Source organism: Balaenoptera ricei, chromosome 12 (assembly GCF_028023285.1).
Source record: "Balaenoptera ricei isolate mBalRic1 chromosome 12, mBalRic1.hap2, whole genome shotgun sequence".
Lineage (NCBI taxonomy): Eukaryota > Metazoa > Chordata > Mammalia > Artiodactyla > Balaenopteridae > Balaenoptera > Balaenoptera ricei.
Window position 1 is genome coordinate 68,094,462 of NC_082650.1, and position 24,255 is coordinate 68,118,716.

At 41.1% G+C, this 24,255-nt stretch overlaps 1 protein-coding gene across 2 annotated transcripts in view; it reads left to right on the top strand.

The window, feature by feature from the left end:
• Positions 1-24,255, top strand: part of BACH2 (BTB domain and CNC homolog 2) — a 364,827-nt gene that overhangs the window by 259,350 nt on the left and 81,222 nt on the right. For both annotated transcript variants that reach the window (XM_059941579.1, XM_059941580.1), the window contains exon 4: positions 18,582-18,836. In XM_059941579.1, coding sequence (XP_059797562.1) covers positions 18,594-18,836 — 243 coding nt within the window. In that variant the 5' untranslated portion in view covers positions 18,582-18,593. The remainder of the gene's footprint in view (positions 1-18,581; positions 18,837-24,255) is intronic.

Sequence of the window (24,255 nt, forward strand, 5' to 3'; positions counted from 1 at the left end):
GTGCTTTTACCGGGATAGAAGAGCTAAATTATACTCTGTGGGGACCCATGTTGTACACAACAAGCAGACAAAGAATGTGTTTCACTGTTAGTGAATAGTTGGGCCCAGAAAGTTTGGAAATAAAACACACTTCAGACCCTTCTGCTGAGAAAGTCTACAAATTGTTAGCGTTTCCTTTACTGTGTCAGCCTCGCCTTTTCCTATAGCTTCTGTACCTTCCCATTCTCTTGGTGTGTATCTTGGAGGTTATAGCATTAGTTTCCTCTAACATTCTCATTGCTCAGAAGGGACGGGGTTTCCTGTGGATAAATAGATCCGCAAGGTGGCCTGGTGGCCCAGAGAAGACAAGCAGCTCCAGAGAGCATAGGAGGATCTGAGAAGAAGCAAGTTTGAAGGTGGCCTTGCCAGAAACAAAAGCAACACCAAGTGGGGAAGGAGGATGGAGACGCAGGCAGGAGGTGTGGGGGGTTGGCTTTAAGTAGGGTGGCCAAGAAGGCCTTCCTGAGAAGGTGCCATCTGAGCAAAGACTTGAAGGACATCAGGAAGTGAGGCAACACATTCAAATCTCAAAACAGTCTCCTAGGAGGCAGATTTTATCCTCCTTTTACATACAAGGAGACCAAGAACTTAAGTGAGCTGCCCATGCCCTCCAGCTCTAGGAAGTAGCAGGTGGACCTCGCTGGTTTGTAGGGCTGCCTTGGATCAGCTTCCTGGGGGGGTAAAATGCAGATACCCAGCCTTACTCCAGTTACCCTAAATCCATACAGTGAAAGGACTGTTGTAATTCCAGGCGATAGGGTGGCAGCTGGGCAAGTCTGAGTTATGTTGGCAGGACTGAAAGTAGGAGATGCCAATGTGAAAAAAGGACAAGTGAGATACACACTACAGTATATATGATAGATAAACGACAAGGACCTACTGTATAGCACAGGGAACTATATTCAGTATCTTGTAATAACCTAATGTGGAAAAGAGTCAGGAAAAGAATAGGTATATATATATATATATATATATATATATACACACACACACATATATATATATATATATATATACATATATATGTATATGTATAACTGAACCACTTTGCTGTACATCTGAAACATCGTAAATCAATTATACTTCAATTTTAAAAAGTAATTTTTTTAAAAAAAGGCCAAGCCATCATCAGTCTGGGAATGAAAAGTGAATGGAAACCGTTGGCTTGTTGACAGAGAAGAGCTAATTTTATTGATCACGTAGTGCCTATTGAATGAGTGAATTAATGAACAAACAAACATGTGAAATGTTTTAATCCTTACGACCCTATGGGGTAGGTGCTCTTTATCTTACCCTTTTTGTACAAATCAGAAGACTGAGGCACAGAAAAGTTGTGTCTTGCTGAAGGTTTGGCCAGAAATGAGTGGCAGAGTCAGGATTCCAAGCCAGGCAGCCTGGCTGTAGAGGCCGTGTCCTCAATCATTACACGGTCCTGCCTCTATTCACCCTGCTGATACAGTACTTAGTGCCTGCTTACTACACTCTGGGAATTGTTCCAGGCGCTTTGCATGTTTGTGCTTTACGTTACTTATTCCTCATGACAAGTGGATTGCAGATGAGGGATCCTCACAGAGAGCTTGAGGTCAGTATGCAGATGCCGGCAGGCTGGCTTCAGAGCCTGGCTTGTCACCGCTATACCCGCTGTCTCTCAAGATGAAGGAAGGTTCTGATTTGTATGAAACATGCAAAAGATAGCAGAGCGAGAAAACAGGGAAAGCCTGTCATAGAAGGCGGACTATTCAAGGCACATCCTTCTAGCAAATATAAAGGGATAGAATCTTCCAGAAACATTGTTAGATGAGAATCAGGACAAGCCCCCCATCCGCCAGGCTCTTTCTCTTGGCGTGAAAGAGAAATATATCAGGGTTAAGTGCCCATCAGAGCAGACATTCTTGGTATAATCGTGTGTAGAATTAGACAGAGGTGAGGATAGTTCCTGATGCAAACAGAGTACTTTATACTTCTCAGACAGCTCTCAGATCTACTGCCTGATTTGACCTTCTTGGTCATCATACAGTGTTAGAGAGGGAAGCCTGCAGTGGTGTCGTGGTTGAAGTTACCAGAAGGCACCAGATCCCACACATTGTCCCATCATTTTCTCACAGGCCGTGGATGGAGATCAAGCAAATTGGACTTTCCCCAGGTTTAAGCTGGAGAATCTGGCAAACAAAGACATACCTCACTCTTCATGCAGTTCAGGTTTGCCTCAATATAAGAAACTCTCAATCTGAACAGAATTACACATTTTATATAGTATACAAAGAAATTAATTTTCTTTTCATAATCATAGCTTCCATTTGTGGGGTGTTTACTGTAAAACAAAGACCATCCTAAATACTTTATTGCTTCATCTCATTTAGTCTTCACATAGCCATTTTGCAGATGGAAAGACAAAGGATTACAGAGTCTAATTAATGTACCCAGCTAGGAGGTGGGAGAGCAGGGACTCAAATGGAGGGCCCTCTGTCTAGGGATGGAAGGAGAAATGGGAAGCAGGTACATTGTAGAATCAAGAAAGTACTGAAACAGAGAAAGACAAATACTGTCTGCTATCACTTATATGTGGAATCTACAAAATACCACAACCTAGTGACTATAACAAAAAAGAAGCAGACTCACAGATATAGAGAACATACTAGTGGTTAACAGTGGGGAGAGGGAAGGGGCAATATAAGGGTAAGTACAAACTATTAGGTATAAAATAAGCTACAAGGATATATTATACAACACGGAATATAGCCAATATTTTATAATACTATGAATGGAGTATAACCTTTAAAAATTATGAATCACTGTATTGTACACCCGTAATTTATATAATATCATACATCAACTATGCTTTAATTTAAAAAAAAAAGAACTAGGGACTTCCCTGGCAATCCAGTGGTTAAGACTCCGCACTCCCAATGCAGGGGGCACGGGTTCGATCCCTGGTCGGGGAACTAAGATCCCGCATGCTGCACAGCACAGCCAAAAATAAAAATAAAAATAAAAAATAATAATAAAATTTAAACAAAAATTAAAAAAAGAACTTACCCAGAACCCAAAACAAAAAAGAAAGAAAAAAAAGAAAGTACTGAGAGGTCTCTTCCTGCCTGGTACTTCTGGGTGCTTTTGGGTGATTCCCTGGTACCACCTGGTCATACCCCTTCCTGACCATTTGGAAAGAGGGTATTTTCTCCTCCACGGTAGTGCATATTTGACTTTTTACAATCAGTGAGTTAGAAAATAATCTCTTCTTAATATACTTTGCTTTATCTGAAGCATATCCTTCTCATCACCCTGAGAAGCTGCCAAGGACAGGACAGGGACTTGGAAGGCTCCAAGCACATCCTTTTTCCCCCATCTCTCTTCATTGACCTCCTGCCTTTTCCCCATCCTCCCAGGAGAGCACTTCACCTGTGTGTTAATATTCCAGCTCCATTTGATCCCCTCCTTGGTGACAGATGGTCCAAGTGCTTTTGTTACCTGATGTGGGATTTAACAGACTACCAAGCAATGCTCTTAGCTTCACGGTTTTAATCATTTTGAAATGGAAAAACAGGAGTGAGGGTGCCCAGGCTTCAGTGGAAAATCCACAGACCTTTCCCAGAGCATTTCCCGAAGTGACCCTTGAGCCAGATAACTCCTCTGCCTTGACGCCCTGATTGGACGCTGCCTACGTGGGCGCTGAGTTTTGTTTTAGTTACCAGCTGAACCATCTTGCAATCTAAGCCTCATCCGTCCCAGCTTGCAACCCTGCAGAGAAGATAATATTTCAGAACAGAATCATGTTGTCCAAAAGACCCCAGTGCATGAAAGAAGCAAGTTTCCTTTTATTCAGAACCTTTTCTTTGAAAGCTGTATTTCTGCCAAGCCACAGAAACTCACTTCTGTTTTCTTTCCCACCTGTAAGCAGCACGCCCTCAAAGGAGGTGGAACAGCCATTGCTAGAGATCACAGGGATGAACAGCCACATAACTGTAGATATTCTTTATGCACAGGCAGACCTTTCTGTCAAAAGTGTGTCTGGAGGTGACCCCCTGCCCCTGCTCCGCGAGAAGGAGTTAGGTTTGATAATCCAATCTCTAGCTAACATCATACTTCCTGATCAGATGAATCTACCTTTGGCAAGTTACACATATTAGCACCTGCAAGCAGTAACTAGCCCAGAAAACGATGGCTTTGCTAACATGGTTTCTTCACATCGACACCGAAGCCCAGCATTGTCACTGACCTGGTGAGTAAACTCCTGAAATTAACGACACAGTATCTTTTGAAACGAATTCAAGGAGCAATGTTTTTAAATTATAACACTTAAATATTCTCTTTCTTTTTGTCCCCTCTCTCTCTCTCCTCCCTTTCCTCCTTCCCTCTCTTTCTCTCTCCCTCTTCTTTCCCCCACCCCCTTAATCAGATTTGAAGTCCACTAATTACTGTGTTCAGTTTTTGACAGTCTTAGGTTTGACAGTAATGCTAAAGTTGGAATCAGACAGACTTGCAGGCTCGCCTTTTTTCTGCATTTGACTATCGGTTGTCTTTTCTTAGTCTTTGATTCTCTGCTGTGAGTTTTGACTTGGTTCTTCACTAAGACAGAATAATTTCTGTCAGGTTCTGGGAACTCCCCTCCCACCTGATGGAGAAGTTTTGGGGAGGGGATGCACGCCCCATGTTGAACTGCGCGCTGGGTACAAATCTGCAGTGCCTCCTATTAAAACGTAAAATGATCCGTTGAGTCATCTTCCCTCTGGTTTGACTCAGATGCTTTATGGTGCACTTTGCATGTCATTTCTCTGTAACGATTTCCCCATGGAGAAGGGTGTCTGATAGAATCCAGGCAGACTGAAGATCGCTCTGAGTCAAATGGATCTTTTATTCTTTTAGTATTAACCCTTAACTCTCAGTTTCCCGTTCTTGCATTTTCCCTGAAGGAACCTTAATGAAGTAAATAGGTTCTACCACCCTCATTTAGCCTCCTAATCACTGTTCGTAATTTCTTCTCACATGAGCAGCATGAAGCTCTAGGGTCATATTTCTCTGGCTGAAAGGGAACAAACACCAGGAGAGAACATTTCACACAGATGCCCTGATAAAGAAAAATGGAGAAAAGAAATGACTTCTCTCTGTCCTCTCACTCCTAATGTGCAAGAAGCAAATGCTAATAGGAAGCAGAGATTGGTGTATGAGAAGTGAGTATAAACAGAGAACACAGATACAAAGAAGCAGTACCGGAGACCAACTAGAAGTGACAAGACAGAAAACTTGCCAAGGGTAGGAAAGGAACTACCCCAGCAGAATAAATGGGGGCTTTGGCTACACCCTTAGCTGGGGGGTTACCGCAAAAGAACCAAGACAAGCAGGGGAGATGATGGCACAGCTGCATATCCAAATCTACCCATCCCTAATTCCACACTTCCTCCCTCCCACACACGCCCTCCCCACCATCATCCAACCTCCACTGACAAGAATCATGTATCTTGGACAGCCTGATGTGGAGTCCCTTTCCCCCACTGATTTCAAAGCATGTAATTCTTTCATCTGCTTTTTGAGATGACAGTGTATGTACTATGTGATTGTTAAATCCAAGCCATAGCAACCCTGGGACCCCTGAACAGTGTTGGATCACCTGACATCACTGGGTGGAGACTCGGACAGGGTGGAGACTCGGACAGGAGGGGGTGATGGACACCCTGCTTGATTCCAGAGCCACATATCCAAGACGGCTCCTGAGAACCCGTCCTGCACACCAGAGCCCTCTTTGGGAGGAGCGGGGTGGGAAAAGAACAAGGTGTTGAACTATTGTTCAGTCCCAATGGACACTGTGTTCCACTGATATGAGCAAATTGGCCCTTGATTCATCCTTCCTTTGGGTTGACTTGTTTTTAAGGGGAAAAAGTTCAGATTGTTTTTGGGCAAGTCTTCCTCTCTTCTTCATCTTTACCAAAAGTTATGTGATGGCATTTCTCCCTTCCAGCCAGCTGTGTTATTCTGAGCATCTCTGACTTCCAAAAAAAAAAAAAAAAAGCCTTCTCAAGACTGTGATTAGAAAAGCTCATGTTTCAAGTTTTTCCTAAAGTTTCTGTACTTTCACAGAACCATCGAAATTAGAACTAGAAATACCTTTCTGGTCACCTAGTCCATTTCCTCATTTTATAGATAAGGAAGTGGAAGTGCATTGAAGTGATTTGGTTTTCACAGGAGAGAAGATGATGAAACATGAGGTCTCTGAAAAGAGTTTTGTTCAGAAACAGAGGCCTGGGCCCAGATGTCTCACCACCTCCCGAGGGGCCTCGTCCCTATACTCTGCCCATTCTTGCAGATTCTTATTTAAAAGGTCCAACTAGATTTGATTATCTTTAAGGACCCTTCAGACCTTAAATTGTAGGTTGTAAGATGTGAGTGTGTATTTTCCTTTAAAACCCGAAGTCCACGCCAGGACCTTTGTAATTAAGTCATTGAACAGGAGCCAGGTAACTTGAGTTGTAAATCCTTTCCTAAAATCTTCAATTTGGAGTGAGATGGGATTTTTTACTGATAAAATACAATGCAGAAGAAGAAAAGTGCATAAGCAAATGTATAATTCAATGAAAAGCAAACACACATCTTCCTATCACCGATGTCAAGAGCTAGACCTTAGTGACAGCACCCCTGAGACCTCCCCAGTGCCACTTACCAGTAACTCCCTCCTCACAGCCAGAACCTCTACTCTGAGTCTTTTCTTTATAGTTTCACCACCTATGTATGTATCTATAGATACTGAAGTTTTGCCCATTTTTGAACTTGATCTACATGGAATCCGATGGTGCTGCAATTTTGTGCCTTGCTTCTCTGGCTCAGCACTCGACGTTAGTTTTAGGTTTGTGAGATTCGTCCATGTTGCGTGTGGTTCTCATTTGCTTTGTATTCTTCCATTAATGAATATATGAATATACCTCAGCGTATTTATTAATCGTGCTACCGGCCGACATTGCGTTGTTTCCAGCTGGGAGTTGAACAACGCTGCTGTGAACACTCTTGTCCAGAGTTCTGCTACAGATACGCAGGAGCATCGCTTGTGTGAAACCTCGGAATGGAATTGATGGGTGATAATCTTCACCTTCATTAGATAATGCTGAACTGTTTCCCAAAGAATTTGAACCAACCATCAGTGTATGAGAGTCCCTAATGCTTTACATCTCCACAAACACTTGATATTGTTTAACTTTCCATTTCTTTCCAATTCGGTGGATAAGTAGTAAATCTTTTTTTTTAAATTTATTTTTGGCTGTGTTGGGTCTTCGTTGCTGCGTGCAGACTTTCTCTGGTTGCGGTGAGCAGGGGCTACTCTTCGTTGCGGTGCGCGGGCTTCTCATTGAGGTGGCTTCTCTTGTTGTGGAGCATGGGCTCTAGGCACGCAGTCTTCAGTGGTTGCAGCATGTGGGCTAAATAGTTGTGGCTCACAGGCTCTAGAGCGCAGGCTCAGTAGTTGTGGCGCATGGGCTTAGTTGCTCCACGGCATGTGGGATCTTCCTTGACCAGGGCTCGAACCCGTGTCCCCTGCATTGGCGGGCGGATTCTTAACCACTGCAACACCAGGGAAGTCCAATAAATCTTTAATTCTTTATTACCTTTAGATTATTACATATCACCTGTTACCAACATTCTAATATTTCTTGTAGCTCAGCCTCTGTATCGTACTCTGCCTCTCCAAACAGTTTACTTTTAAATATGGAAATGCTAGTCGTTGTCACTAATATTTTATCACTGGATATTTTGGAAGTTTGGATTCTTTTTTATTTGGGTCTGTTTATAAGTCAAACAACAACATCAACATTAAAAATTACCCAAAAAACTGGGGCCTATTATGACGGTTCCTAATTTTTTTTTTCAACTGTGCAGTAAAAACCACTGTCAAACTGTATCGGTAAATTGAACTTCCTCCTGAAAGGTCAAGGAAAATGGAAGTTTATATTGAAGTACAAGAACCACTCAGAGCTATTAAGGATTTGATGATACAATTGTAAGTGCTTCCTCCTAACAACAGCCTTAAATTTCAGTTCCCTAGCCACTAACTAGTACACACACAGATGGAGTGTTTGAGTGAATAAAGAACATGGAACGTTTTAGTGCCCCATGTCAGGCCGTCACTTTAGCTACCTAAAGGCATTAGAGGCATTAAGTGACAGGCACTGCAGTTTTCCATTAGAAAATACCAAAATTGGATTGCTTTCCACTTTAAGTAAGAAGTTTGAGTCCTGATGCGATTGAAAAGTGTTTCCAAGCCAAAAGTAATAACTTCGTAATTTTAATGGCGCTGTGCACGCTAAAATTTCTATAGTCTTTTTTTTAAAATTTATTTACTTATTTATTTATTTTTGGCTGCATTGGGTCTTTGTTGCTGCATGCGCGGGCTTTCTCTAGTTGCGGCGAGCGGGGGCTACTCTTCGTTGCGGTGCCTGGACTTGTCATTGCGGTGGCTTCTCTTGTTGTGGAGCAGGGGCTCTAGGTGCACAGGCTCCAGTAGTTGTGGCATGCGGGCTCAATAGTTGTGGCTTGCGGGCTCTAGAGTGCATGCTCAGTAGTGGTGGCGCACGGGCTTAGTTGCTCCGCGGCATGTGGGATCTTCCCCGACCAGGGCTCGAACCCGTGTCCCCTGCATTGGCAGGCGGATTCTTAACCACTGTGCCACCGGGGAAGTCCCCAAATTTCTATAGTCTTGATAACTTTCTTTCATAAAAACTAACCCTTATGGTTTCATAGTAAATAACTATTTTTAAAAAAGAGCATGCTTGATAAGAGCAGAAATATACTCAGCAATTACTAAATAATTTAGTGTTTGAGTCACAGAAGTGTTTACTTAATGCACTGTTTCTAGGAGAAGTGTGGTTGGAATTTCAAGTGAAATGGTTTATAATTTGGTCTTTTTCATTACCTCCAAGGCGTATTCATTTCTTCTCTTCTGAAACATTCTAGACATGACAGGTTGTCTGGAAAACTTAACATTCTACTTTTTTGTGAATTGCAGCTTTTCAGATTTCCCAGTGTAGATTTTTTTTTCTTTTTTTTGGCTTTTTGATTTATACTTTTGCCTTCAGAACTAAGTGTTAGACATTTTAATTTCTGAATATGACCCAATAATGAACAAAGAGTGAATGAGTGAATTAATAAGTGAGTCTGTATTCATTAATACTGCTTCTTTGACTGATAAGAGCTGTGGTCCATGCAGCTTTTTGAGGGGATGAGCATACTATGATAAAATGATAGTAATTAACTTTTACTGCCAAACCATATGATAAGATGATTGGGGTATATGTGTGTGTACATGTGCAGCTGGGGTTTTTTTGGCCTACAAAAAGAAGAATGAGATCCAGCCAAAACCCAAATCAGAACCTTTGGAAAGCTTCCTTACAATCTGATTTCAGCTAATGTCTGCACACTTTAACACATTGTCTAATGCTTAGCGTAAAGACTGGCTGTCAGACTCCTCCATGCTATTCTGGGCTGTTACTCACTACAAGGTATTTCATTCTTAGATCCCATGGGTCCTGCTACAGATTTCAGGATTTGCTGCATTGGGAAGGGGGGGAATGTTTTTTGGTATTAGTAAAGCCAATGAAAAAAGGAAAACTTAATAGGACATAATGCAATGATAGGAGAACCAGAATTCAGGTTGGCATTGGTTAGTCAAAAACAGACAAATTAGAGTTCCTAGAAGAGCACTAATGATAACTGGAGCATGGGAAGGGCTGACTGATTTCTTAAAGAAGAAGGAAAACAGTATGTTCCATTATGCTTGAAGAGGGGCCAACAGGGAGGGGTGTGATAAGCTCCAGTAAGAATGTAAAAGCCAAGAGGCACAGAGTGGGGTTGGCATGGCACAGGAAGGATTATCCAGGAATAATGTAACAAAATCAAGAAAATCCTCAGACAGATTAAAGTCTAACAACAGCTTCATGAGATTGATAGATTATTCTTTCCTTTTTGTTATATTCACTAGTTTGTTGTGTTGTTTTAGATTCCACATGTAAGTGATATCATACAGTATTTGTCTTTCTCTGACTTATTTCACTTAGCCTAATACCTTGCAAGTCCATCCATGGTACTGCAAATAACAAAATTTCATTCTTTATAGAGCTGAGTAATATTCCATTGTGTCTGTGTGTGTGTGTGTGTGTGTGTGTGTGTGTGTATACACACCGCATCTTCTTTATCCATTCATCTGTTGATGGACATTTAGGTTGCTTCCATGTCTTGGCTATTGTAAACAGTGCTGCTATGAACGTTGAATTGCCTGTATCTTTTCAAATTAGAGTTTCCTCCAGGAAATGGAATTACTGGGTCATACGGTAAGTCTATTTTTAGTTTTTAAGGAACCTCCATACTGTTCGCCGTAGTGGCTGCACCAATTTACGTTCCCACCAACAGTGTAGGAGGGTTCCCTTTTCTCTACACCCTGTCCAACGTATATTATTTGTAGACTTTTTGATGATGGCCATTCCGACCAGTGTGAGTTGATACCTCATTGTAGTTTTATTTTGCATTTCTCTAATGATTAGTGATGTTGAGCATCTTTTCATGTGCCTGATGGCTATCAGTATGTCTTCTTTGGAGAAATGTCTATTTAGATCTTCTGCCCACTTCATGATTGGGTTGTTTGTTTTTCTGATATTGAGCTGTATGAGCTGTTTATATATTTTAGATATTAACCCTTTATCAGTCACATCACTTGGAAATATTTTCTCCCATTCTGTAGGTTGTCTTTTCGTTTTTGTCGATGGTATCCTTTGCTGTGCAAAAGCTTTTAAGTCTAATTAGGTCCCATTTGTTTATTTTTGCTTTTATTTCCTTTGCTTTAGGAGACAGATCCAAAAAAACTATTGCTACGGTTTATGTCAGAGAGTGTTCTGCCTATGTTTTCTTCCAGGAGTTTTATGGTTTCTCGTCTTACATTTAGATCCCTAATCCATTTTGAGTTTATTTTTATATATGATGTGAGAAAATGTTCTAATTTCATTCTTTTACATGTAACTGTCCAGTTTTCCCAGAACCACTTATTGAAGAGATTGTCTTTTCTCTATTGTATATTCTTGCCTCCTTTGTCAAAGATTAATTGACCATAAGTGTGTGGGTTTGTTTCTGGGCTTTCTATTCTGTTCCATTGATCTATGTGTCTGTTTTTGTGCCAGCATCATACTGTTTTGATTACTGTAGCTTTGTAGTATAGAAGCTAGGGAGCCTGATTCCTCCAGCTCCGTTTTTCGTCTCAAGATTGCTTTGGCCATTCAGGGTCTCTTGTGTTTCCATACAAGTTTTAAATTTATTTGTTTTAGTTCTGTGAAAAATGCCCTTTGTATTTTGATAGGGATTGCATTGAATCTGTAGATTGCCTTGGGTAGTATTGTCACTTTAACAGTATTAATTCTTCCAATCCTAGAACACAGTATATGTTTCTAGCTGTTTGTGCCATCTTCAATTTCTTTCATCAGTGTCTTATAGTTTTCCCAGTATAGGTCTTTTACCTCCTTAGGTAGGTTTATTCCTAGGTATTTTATTCTTTTGATGCAATGGTAAATGGGATTGTTTCCTTAATTTCTCTTTCTGATATTTCATTATTAGTGTATAGAAATGCAACAGATTTCTGTATGTTGTAACTTTACCATATTCATTGATGAGCCCTAATAGTTTTCTGATGGCGTCTTTAGGATTTTCTATGTATAGTATCATGCCATCTGCAAACAGTGACAGTTTTACTTTTTCCTTTCCAATTTGGATTCCTTTTATTTCTTTTTCTTCTCTGATTGCTGTGACTAGGACTTCCAGAACTATGTTGAATAATAAAAGTGGTGAGAGTGGGCATCCTTGTCTTGTTCCTGATCTCAGAAGAAATGCTTTTAGCTTTTTACTGTTGAGTAGGATGTAAGCTGTGGGTTCGTCATATATGGCCTTTATTATGTAGGCATGTTCCCTCTATGCCCACTTTCTGGAGAGTTTTTATCATAAATGGATACTGAGGGAATGATACATTTTAGATTATACCATTTGATGAACAGATCTAATATGTTTCAAATGTCTTCTAAAACTCTCTGGAAGGTTTAGCCCAAAAAACAGGTGTCCATGTTCATGTGACTATCATAGCATGCTTCATCAACTCAGGATGCATATATTGCCACATGTCCTTTATTTTCCCACACCTGCCCCATTAGCAGGATATGGAATCTTTCCTTGAGCCTCCCAGCTGTCCTAGAGCCAGAAAGAGACCATCTTACTTGTGAACTGGAATCTGAGAATCCACCCACTGCCTTGGCTTCACCACTATTAATGCCTGGACTATTGTCCAGTGCTGCTATATAGCAGTCAGCCCCCACTCGGACCTCAGTGGAACTCCACACTGGTTTCCCAGGTGACATATTCTTTTACTTTATACTCCCTTGCTCAGCCATGGTTCCCAGAACAAACCTCTGGGCTAAGATATCCAGGACTGAAGGAGCTAATAGCATCAGTTCCACGTATTGTGCCAAAATGTCCTCCTAGGTTTGGATTCCCCATTTCCTACAGATAACTTCACTTCAAGGGACTTGTGCCCCTCTATTTACTTAGGGACACCATGGTCTATCCTGACAGATCTTCCTAATTTGAAACCTGTGGGATCAGGGGTTGGGGTCCTGGTTCTTTCTCTTCCAGAAGGCTTTGGTTTCTTCCTGTATATTGTCCACCCCATTCCCTGTAACCAGCTCTACAGAGGCAGTTTTTAAGCCATAAAAAACAATGAAAAGAGGGTACATAAATGGTCTTTATAAGGTCAAAGAAAGCTAGCTTCTGTCAACTAAAATGACAGTACCCCATTCTCTGTGATCAAGTCGGTATTTCTTTTATAGACTTAGACTCATAGAATTGTAGATCTGTTAAGAACTTTGCTAGTCTTCTAGTCCAAGCTTCTCATTTTACCAACATGGAAGCAGGTCCAGAGAAAGTTAGGCAATTTATCCAAAATCCACAAAGCCAGTCAGTGCCAGAGCTGGACTGAAAGCCCTAGAGCCCTGGTTCATTCCTCTTTCCACTGCACCTCACTTCATTTCTCTTTTGATTTTCTTTCATTTCATGTTTCACTAAAGAATTTATGGCTTTGTATCCATTATAGCAAGCTCCTCTCGTCTTGATGTAGGTACATTAATATGAATTACTCATAAATGGATTGGAAAAATGAGATGTCTCTTATAAATCTCCTGCTTTTTATGATTTTTTTTTTTTTACATCCTGGAACCTTAATTGTCCCACCCAGTTTTGAGTGCTGTCAGCTATATGCAAGCTATTGTGATTCAAAAACAAAACAAAACTAGTTTTCACAGACTGAGAAAATTAAATGTGTTAGGAGAAAGAGTAATAATTTGAGAACTAAGAATGGAGAAAATAAATCAGACAGGAGACCCTGTATGGGAGATAAGAAAATCCTGAAAACATTCCATGGAAAAGAAACCAGAATAGAAAAAGATTTGTCTTCTTACTAGATAGTAAAGAATTTAACAACAATTAACTAGTCATAGATAGTAGTCATGTAAACTCAATCTTACCCCATGGCTTATGGTCATTATAACTGAATTGTGTCATTTATAACTCTATTCTTATTGCATTAAGAATGATTCCAGTTAATAAGGCTCACAGATATTTTATCTTTTATTAGAATACCAAAGAACTGAAAATTCTTCTTGGCAGATACATTTTTGTAATTAGGTATTAAAAACCATCATTTATGGTAGAGCAAAATTTATACTATATGGTTAGCAATGTGATAAATTATTGTTTGTAAAGTGTGTACAGTAACTATAATATAAAGAATAAATCCAAGATTTTTGCTTCCAGCCAAGATGGAGTAACAGGTACTAGATTTATCCTCTCACTTGAAACAACTATAAAAATAGATAAAATATGTGAAACAGTGGTTTTCAAGACTTTGGACGCCAAGCAACAAAAGACATTGATCCTCAAGAGAAGGAAAAGAAGCTGAGCCCAGCTTACTGTTTTGAGAATGTTTCCAGGCCATGGCACAGGAAGGAGGAACCAAAGAGGGCCTGGCTGACTCTTGAGTTGTGGAGACAGAGCTAATAGTCTGGAGAGCCTATGGTGGCTGGAGTTCAGAATGCAGGGTAGCAGAGAAGGGAGAGCTGAACAGAGAGAAAACTCCAGACATCTGAAGAAGATTTCCCTTCAGTGTCTTGCAGAGTTCTCATTAGCACAAGTGTGTTAGGAGACTACAAAAAAAATGGGGGAAGAACTATCCAAAACGATTAGAAGGAGCAGTACTCAGAGCTCACAGAGGGCCAGGAATAACACCTGTTCCTACCAGCCAGACTAGAAAACCCATAATTCAAGGGCGTTGGGTAAAATACTTAGAAGTAGTGGGTAATAAGGAGCCCTAGATTAGGGGCTTCCCTGGTGGCGCAGTGGTTGAGAGTCTGCCTGCCAATGCAGGGGACACGGGTTCGAGCCCTCGTCTGGGACGATCCCACATGCCGCGGAGCAACTGGGCCCGTGAGCCACAACTACTGAGCCTGCGCGTCTGGAGCCTGTGCTCCGCAACAAGAGAGGCCGCGATAGTGAGAGGCCCGCGCACCGCGATGAAGAGTGGCCCCCGCTTGCCACAACTAGAGAAAGCCCTCGAACAGAAACGAAGACCCAACACAGCCCTAAATAAATAAATAAATAAAATTAAAATAAGGAGCCCTAGATTAAATGCTGCTGTTCCCACTTAAAAGATCTCAAAGGTGAAACCTGAAGGATTGAACTGTTTCTGTATAACTCAACTGAGTCCTAGTACAAAAGCATCCAACAAGGTAAAATTCACAATATCTGGCATCCAATCAAAAATTTCCAGGCATGCACAGAAGCAGGAATGAAGAGAAATATCAATCCATTGAAACTGAACCAGAGCTGATACAGATGTTAGAATTAACAGACAGAAATAGTTATTATAACTGTATTCCAAATGTTCAAGAAGTTATAGGAATGATTGAATATCTTAAGTAGACTCATGAAAGATACAAAAGAGACCCAAATTGAACTTTTAGAGGTGAGAGCCACAATTTGTGTGTTGAAAATTAACTGTGAGAGGAATTAATGGCAGATTACATATTGCATATGAAAAGATTAGTGAACTTAAAGTCCTAGCAATGGAAACTGTCCAAAATGAAACACAGAGAGAAAAAAAAAAAAAAAAAAAGACTAGCAAAAATAGAAAAGGTACAGAGCATTTGTGAGCTGTGCGACAATTTCGAGTGGTCTAATATATATGTAACTGAGCTCCCCAAAAGAGAAGAGGAGGGGAGACAGGAAAAACATTTGGCAAAAAATATTTGAAGAAATAATGGCTAAAATATTTCCAAATTTGATGAAAACTATAAAACCACCCATCTAAGAAGCTCAAGAATCATGAAAAAACTATACCAACCCACATCATAATCAAATTGCTCAAAACAAGTGATAAAGATAAAATCTGAAAAGTAGCTAGAGCGGAGAAGATGTATTATGTAGAGAGAAACAAAGGTAAGGATGAGGCAGATTTTTCATTGGAAACCATGCACATGAAAAGACAGTGCAATGACAGACATCTTTCAAAGTGCTGAAAGAAAAAGAAACAAAACAAAACTGTCAATGTAGAATCTATAGCCCACAAAAATAACTTCAAAAATGAAGTCAACAGACTTCTTAAGAGAAACAAACACTGAAAGAATTCATTACCAGCTGTTATGGACTGAATGTTTATGTCTGTCCAAAAGTCGTATGAAGCCCTAACCCCTAATGTGATGGTAGTTGAAGGAGGGGCCTTTGGGAGGCAGTTAGAATTTTAAAAACTGAATTTGTTTTAAAAACTGAATTTGTAGTTACAGCTCCAGCCCAGAAGACTTCATAGGTAAATTCTACCAAATATTTAAGGAAAAAAACTAGTTGTACCCAAACTCTTCTAGAAAATTGAAAAGGAAGAAATCCTTCCAAACTCATTTTGTGAGACCAGCATTACCCTAATACTAAAACCAGGTTTAAAATATACAAGAAAAGAAAACTACAGACTAATCTCCCTCATGAGCATAGATGTAAAAATTCTTAACAAAATGCTAGCAAACTGAGTCCAGCAATGTATAACAGGGCAAATGTATCATGAGCAAGTGGAGTTTATCCTAGAAATACAAGGTTGGTTTAACATTCAAAAATCAATCAATGTTATTTACATTATTAACATACTAAAAAAGAAAAACTATGTGACTATCTCAATAGATGCAGAAAAAGCACTTGGCAAAATTCAGCATCCATTCCTGATTTGAAAAACAAATAAAAAAACCTCCCAGAAAAATAGGAATACAAAGAAACTTCCTCAACTAGATAGGGGCTTCTATGAAACACCAATAGTTACCATCATAAATAACAGTGAAAAGCTCAATATGTTCCCCATAACTCTGGGAACAAGGGGAGAATGTTTGCTCTTACCATTTATACTCAACATTGTACTGGAGGTTCTAGACAATGCAGTAAGGCAAGAAAAAGACATTGAAATCATGCAGATTGGAAAAGCAGTAAAATTTCTTCATTTACAGACAGTATTATCTCCTATATAGAAAGTCTGTGGAATCTACCTCCCACCCCACCCCCCCAAAAAAAAGGCTATGGGAACGAATAAGCAAGTTAGGCAAAGTTGCAGGATACAAGATCAATACAAAAATCAGTTATATTTCTATATGCTAGCAATGAAAAATCAGAAATTTAAGTTAAAAACAAAACCATTTATAATTGCATTAAAAATATTTATATCTAGTTATAAATCTGACAAAAGATGTGACCTTGGTTTGTACAAAGATTTTTTTAGATATGACACCAAAAGCATGATCCATTAAAGAAAAAATTGCTCAACTGGACTTCATCACATGAACACTTTCTGCTTTTTGAAAAACACTGCTAAGAGAATAAAATGACAAGCTACAGACTTGGAGAAAACATTTGCAAATCACATATCTGATAAAGGACTTTTATTAAGTATATTAAGGAACTTTCAAAACTCAGTAGTAAGGGAAAAAACCAGTATAAAACGGGCAAAGAATCTACCTCTCCAGAGAAGATAAATAGATGGCAAATAAGCACATGAAAGATTCTCAATATCTTCAGTCACTAGAGAAAAGCAAGTTGAAAACACAAAGAGATTCCACAGTGTACCTATTAGAATGGCCAAAATTAGAAAGACTGACCATACCACGTGGTGACAAGAATGGGCAGGAACTGGACTCTCATACACTGCCATTGAAAATGTGAAATGGCACAACTGCTTTAGAAAACAGGGCCATTTCTTTAAAAGTTAGACTTACACATACCAAATGATCCATCCATTCTATATCTAGGTGTTTACACAAGACAAGTGAAAGCATTTGTTCATACAGAGATTTATACACTAATCCATAGCAGCTTTATTTGTAATAACCAAAAACTGGGAAGTACCCAAATATCCATCAATAGATGAATGGAGAGGTGCAAGGGAGAGATTGTTAAGGGACATAAAGAGACTTTTGGTGGTGAAGGATATGTTCATTGTCTTGATTGTGATGATGGTTTCACTGTTGCATATATATGCCAAAACATATCAAGTTGCACAGTGTTAAGTATATGCAGTTTATTGTATGTTAAAACTCTTTTAAAAAATAAATAATAATAAAGCAAAAAGAAAGTAAGACTCACTACTGGAATTCACACTAGTGTAAATATTACTGGAAAACTGTTGTGTAAGTTAATTAGATTTTTTTTTTAAACATCAATACATCAGTGGACACTTTTTAAAGCAAAGAACCCTTTCGTAAAAGTAATCTTCACTGTTGAATACATCTGTTTTTTTGACTCCTGATGCAATATATTGTGTTTCCTTAAAGAGGATGTACATCCAGTCTGCTGGGATAACAGCAGCACACTTCCACTTCTTTTCAAGAGCCTTTCATGACAACAGTAGCATCATGGTGGCCATGCTTTGTCTTGAAGTGGCGGAGGGCAATTGCGCTAGATAGCTGGCTACATCCACTCCTTCGTACACATTCCGTTTAGTTCCCCTGTTAAATTACGTATTGTGATTAGATATTTACTCTGCTTGGCATCTTAGCCAAATTTCAGCCTAGGAACTTACACGTGCTTCATCCAGGCAGCACTGCCAATACTTCAGAATGAGTCATTTCCTCTTAAAACAAAGCTCAGTTAATACTTTGCACTGGGACTCTGTATGGGTGAAAGTTCCCTTTCAGTCCACTAACAAAATTAAAACTACCAAGTTTTAAAGTAGGTATGCGTTTTGAATGTTTTGGGTGTTCCATTAAAAGACCTGGCTTTGTTTCCGTGTGGTAAAAGGACTCAGTAAGAGGAAAGGAGAGAAGTCAGCCACAGAACACAACCTTCCAGATGTTTTCTGAGCTCACAGTGCTAACTGCGCATAAGATGCTGACGGGCAGTTCTGTGTCTTTCGCCCTGGCTCAGGGCGGTGACGCCCAGGCGCTCAGCATCCTTTCTCACCGTGTCTCTCTGACTCAGGGAGCCGTGATGACCCAGGCTTGCTTGCTTTCTTTCAGGGTGTGAACGGCATGTCTGTGGATGAGAAACCTGACTCCCCCATGTATGTGTATGAGTCCACAGTCCACTGCACCAACATCCTCCTGGGCCTCAATGACCAGCGCAAAAAGGATATTCTCTGTGACGTGACTCTGATCGTGGAGAGGAAGGAGTTCCGGGCCCACCGAGCTGTGCTGGCCGCATGCAGTGAATACTTCTGGCAGGCGCTGGTCGGACAGACGAGAAATGACTTGGTGGTCAGCTTGCCTGAGGAGGTACAGTAGTTTGGTTTGTTCGTGCAGTTGCTAACGGAGGTTTGTTGACTTGGAGACAGTTGGCTGAGGAGGACCTGGAAGGTAGGACCTGTGCCACATCCCTGCTCGGGGGCTGATGATCAAGTCACCCGCGCGTTAGGTTTGCGGCAGAGCCCGTTTCTATTGGATGCATTTCACATCTCAGAGGCATGAATCTGAACCTCACCTGTGCCTCACAGCCCCACCTAGTTTCTAGTTCACTTACTCTTCGGGTTTTGAGTAGTTTGCCCAGAGTTTAGTACAGTCCTACATGTGGGATCTCAATCACTGGGACTGTTGCTATGATTTTTCTCTTTCAAATGGTTGAAGCAACACTTGATTTCCCTTGAGAGTAAAAGAATGAAAGTGTTCACAGCACCTTCCTTGCCCAGGGGGAAGAGTAAAAGCAGGCAGTCGTTTTCACAGTTAATATAGTAAGATTCTAAGAAGTGTAAACTTGCTTTTCTCACCATCGTTGAAAGTACCCTACTCAGGTTTCTTAATTACTTCAGGGAGTCCAGTCACTTCTGTACTTTGGGGACAGTAGTAGCTGGACTTGTTCTGTCCAGAGATGACATACAGTTGGATGGTTTGAGCTGCCAGAACTCAAAGGATGGGCTTCATGCCGACAAACCACTAAATTGGCCACCCCTTTGAACTGTCTATACAGTTACTCTTTTTCTATCATCCTGATTCCCCTTCATTTTTGTGGGACTAAGGGTAACACTGAGCAGCCTTAGGCTTTGTGTTCAAGGCCAGAATCATTCCCTGTGCCCCAGCACGGTCTACGACACCAGGGCTGCCACTGACAGTTGTGCAGGCTGTGCACTGCACAACTCTCAAGGGTACAACTCATGTTCGTAGTCTATGTGAAGAGAGACCCAGAGTTGTGCCGTGATCCACAGAGCAGCTCTTCACAGCACCCCTAGGAGAAACCAAAGACCTGGTCACCCTGAGGGAGGTGCTAATGGGCACAAGTAGCATTAAGTCTCAGGGGTCCCAGATCCAGTGTCTCCAGAGGCCTGGCAAATCATATAAATGAGTAAAGCAGGTTGTGTATGAGAAGTAGGACGTGGTGGGGCAAGCAGCTGCTCCACAGAAAGACATTCAAGTTCAACATAAAAAACAAATAGACATACACACTACTGTATATAAAATAAACAACAAGGAAGCTAGGGTAGCTTTATTGATACCAGTCAAAATAGACTTTTAAGACAACATTATTTGCACAGGGAACTAGATTCAATATCTTGTATTGAACCTATAATGGAAAAAAATCTGAAAAAGAATATATATATATCAATATATATTCATAAATATAACTGAATCACTTTGCTGTTCACCTGCAACACTGTAAATCAACTGTTCTTCAATTTTAAAAAATCCATCTATACCCACCAAAAAAAAACAAAGACAAAAATAGACAGGGGGTCAGAGGGGTCACTAGGTCCAGTCCCCTGTTAAGAAATGTCTGCTGTTACCCCTGCAGAGCAGGAAAGTGGCAAAGTGAGGGCCACATAGGCAGTTTCACATGAATATTCTTTGTTATGTACCCAGGTGAAGGGCTCCATTACTACTCCTCACACCACTGGCAAGGAGATAACTAGAAAGATCCTAATACTAGAAACAAAAGGACAAATCAGTTGAAGATAATGTAATTGGGGCTGGAGGAGGGAGGGATGCTTATGTACCAAGTGATGTGGGAAGACCAAGAAATGGCAGCTGGTGGTGTGACTGGTGATCCTGAGCTGCATTAATGGGCAAATACTTAACCCGTCATTAGGTGAGAGGATAAATATAAAAGACTACGTTTAAACTGGTTGGCGTTCGTCAAATATAAGACTCTTTCTTCTTCTCTTGAGGGGCAGCAAGCGCGCCTTTGAATTTACTTTAACTCTAGAATTCTCTGAAAATATCTGACAAACTTCCAATTATCCAGTATGGTTTTAGGGAGGGGGTGGAGTTTACAGTTAATTTATTATCTGTATCTGTTTGAGAGTCACCTCATATATGTTTTTTACTAATTTACAAAAAAAAAAAGATTACGTTAAAATATATTTACAAATGAAAACCATAATTTATGTAATTTAGTCTCTCTTGCATGACTGCGGTCCCCATCTGGAGACTCCCTGGACCTTGTGCCGTAAACCCTGGCCTGCCCCCAGTTAGCTCTGTGATCCTGATCTAGTCACTTAACCTCTCTGAGCCACAGTTCTTACCTGTAAAAACCCCTAAAATGCTGAAGCCCTTAAATTATTTATCATAATACAATACCAAGGCAGTAAAACCTAACCTAAAAATTTCTTTTTAGATCAAATCCCTGACAATCACTTATTTCCTTGGCACTGGGCACTCTTTGAAGTTAAGAGTGTGTAGATGCCACACAAAAATCTGCTGTTTGACCTTTTGATTGTTAGTGTTCCAGTTAAGTGAGAATTTGCTAAGTGTTGATTTTCTTTCTAGTTGTGTAAAATGATTTCTGTTCCTACATCATCTGCATTTCCAAATAATTAGAACATTCTGGTTCTTCATGTACCTGAAACCTTCAGATATAACTAGACACTTTTTTTTTTTTTTCCTGTGAAACATGAATTCGTATTGTCGGTAACCCAGCTCCAGTCATCCTGCTGATGGGCATACAGGCCAACCCCCATGTGGCATTTTCCTCTGTGGGTCTGTAATTGTTTCTGAGGCCTCCTTCCAGGAGCCTCTGCCTCTGCTCAGAGGCCCCTCCTGGGGCCCCAGGCGCTGGGCATTGTTTCCTCTCCTTGCTGTGTGCACACTGAAAGGTCCTTGCAGGCTCTCAGATGCTGTCCCACTTAGCTCAGTGAATGACTTCATAGAATTTGAATTAAGTGGTGAATAAACAAACATCCCAAACACTACCTTGGAAAGTAGCTGCTTGGAACTCACTGGCATTTGGTTCATATGATGTAAGAAAAAGCATTTGATTAGCTCCTTGGAAATCTTTAAACTTCATCATAATCCATCACGAATTCAAATCACCTTCTGGCCCGGTCCCAGCCTTGCTCACTCTTGGCTCGCCTTTGTGCTCCCTGCCCGGCCAACTGCTGAGCTTCACAGGGGCCGGCATGGCTGAGTCTGAAAGCTCCGTCTCTGGGTTATGTTTCTTTTTTTAATATTTATTTATTAATTTGGCTGTGCTGGGTCTTAGTTGCGCGTGTGGGATCTTCGTCGCGGCACACGGGCTCCTCCGTTGCAGCATGCGAACTCTTAGTTGCGGCATGCATGTGGGATCTAGTTCCCTGACTGGGGATCGAACCCGGGCCCCCTGCCTTGGGAGCACGGAGCTTTAGCCACTGGACCATCAGGAAAGTCCCTGAAAGCTCTGTCTTTGGACTAGGAAACTTCCGGATACAAACCGCTGCCCTTTTTGCTCCCCTGCTCTGTCAGTTTAGGCCAAAGCCGGCCCCAGCCTGCACCCACTGTCCACTCGTGCAGTTCTAGCCCCACGCCCTGACTCCCGGTGGGCAACGCCGTTACCCACAGAGTAGAGCCGACCAGAGTCCCGGTGTAGCCTCTCAGCTGAAAACGGGAGAGGCAAAAATAGAGGCCTCCTCCTGGAAGTCAAGGAGTCATGGAATTGTCTTGCTTTTTTTTTCTTTTCCTAAACTGGCATGACAGATTGTCCCTAGGATTTCTGTGACTTGAGTGTTAGTTCCTCATGGAAAAGCACATCTAGGAATGTGTGTCAGCAAATAGCAGGAGATAAGGCATTGTCCTTAGTACTTCTGTTCACTGATGAAACAGGTCATTTGGTTTGTAATAGCAAGTGTATTTCGTGTTAAGAGATGAAGAGAAAGTGGGTCGTGTACCAAGCGTGGCAAGGCCCTTCTTGCTCTGCTCCTTCGGATTCAAGCTGCCTCAATGAGCACCTCCTCGGCTATGGTCATAGAGACCGCTTAGGCTGGATGCCGGCCATGCTGGAAGTGGCATCACAAGCATGATGTTAAGGTTATGGTGTGTCGAGTACAGAGGGCAGGAAAGGGGTGCAGCTTTGCACATCAACCCCATTCTGATGGGCTGGTCGACTCTCACCCAGAATGCTAGGGAAGAGTGGCTGAAAGGAGGTTATTGCCAAGGTCTATTATCAGAAAGTCAAAAGATAACAAGTGTTGGCCAGGATGTGGAGAAAAGGGAACCCTTGTGCACTGTGGTAGGAATGTAAATCAGTAGAGCCACTGCGGAAAACAATATGGAGGTTCCTCAAAAAATTAAAAATTGAGCTACCATACGATCCAGCAATCCCACTTCTGAGTCTATATCCAAAGGAAATAAAATCACTATCTCAAAGAGATACCTGCACTCCCATGTTCATTGCAGCATTATTCACAATTGCCAAGACATGGAAACCACCTAAGTGTCCGTCAGCAGATGAATGGATAAAGAAGACGTGGTCTGTATATAAACACACACATACATACACACAAGTGAATATTATTCAGCCTTTAAAAAAAGAAGGAAATCCTGCTATTTGCAGCAACACGGATAAACCTGGAGGAAATTATGCTAAGTCAAATAAACCAGACAGAGAAAGACAAATATTGCACATTCTCACTTATTTGTGGCATCTAAGGAAAAAAAGTCAAACTCATAGTAACAGAATAGAATGGTGGTTACCAGAAGCTGGAGGGTAGGGCAAAAGGAGAGATATTGATCAAAGGGTACAAACTTTCCGTTATAAGATGAATAAGTTCTGGAGACCTAATGTACAGCATGGTGCGTGTAGTTAATAATAACGTTAATAATAACGTATTTTGGGGACTTCCCTGGTGGGAATCTGCCAGGGTTAAGAATCCGCCTGCCAATGCAGGGGACATGGGTTCGAGCCGTGGTCCGGGAAGATCCCACATGCCGTGGAGCAACTAAGCCCGTGTGCCACAACTAGTGAGCCTACGCTCTAGAGCCTGAGAGCCACAACTACTGAGCCCATGCGCCATAACTACTGAGCCTGCGCTCTAGAGCCCGCAAGCCACAGCTACTGAGCCCACGCTCCACAACTACTGAAGCCTGCGCACCTAGAGCCCGTGCTCTGCAACAAGAGAAGCCACCGCAATGAGAAGCCCGCTCACTGCAACGAAGAGCAGCCCCCGCTTGGCGCAACTAGAGAAAGCCCCGCACAACAACGAAGACGCAACACAGCCAAAAATAAATAAATTTATATTTAAAAAAATAATAATAATGTAATATGTACTCGAAATTCGCTAAGAGAGTTCTCACCACACACACAAAGGATAACTATGGGATGTGATGGATATGCTATTTTGTTTATAATGGTAATAATTTCACAGGGTACACATATGTCAAAACATCGCATTGTATACCTTAAATACATACAATTTTTATTTGTCATAAATAAATAAACAAACAAGAGGGAGAG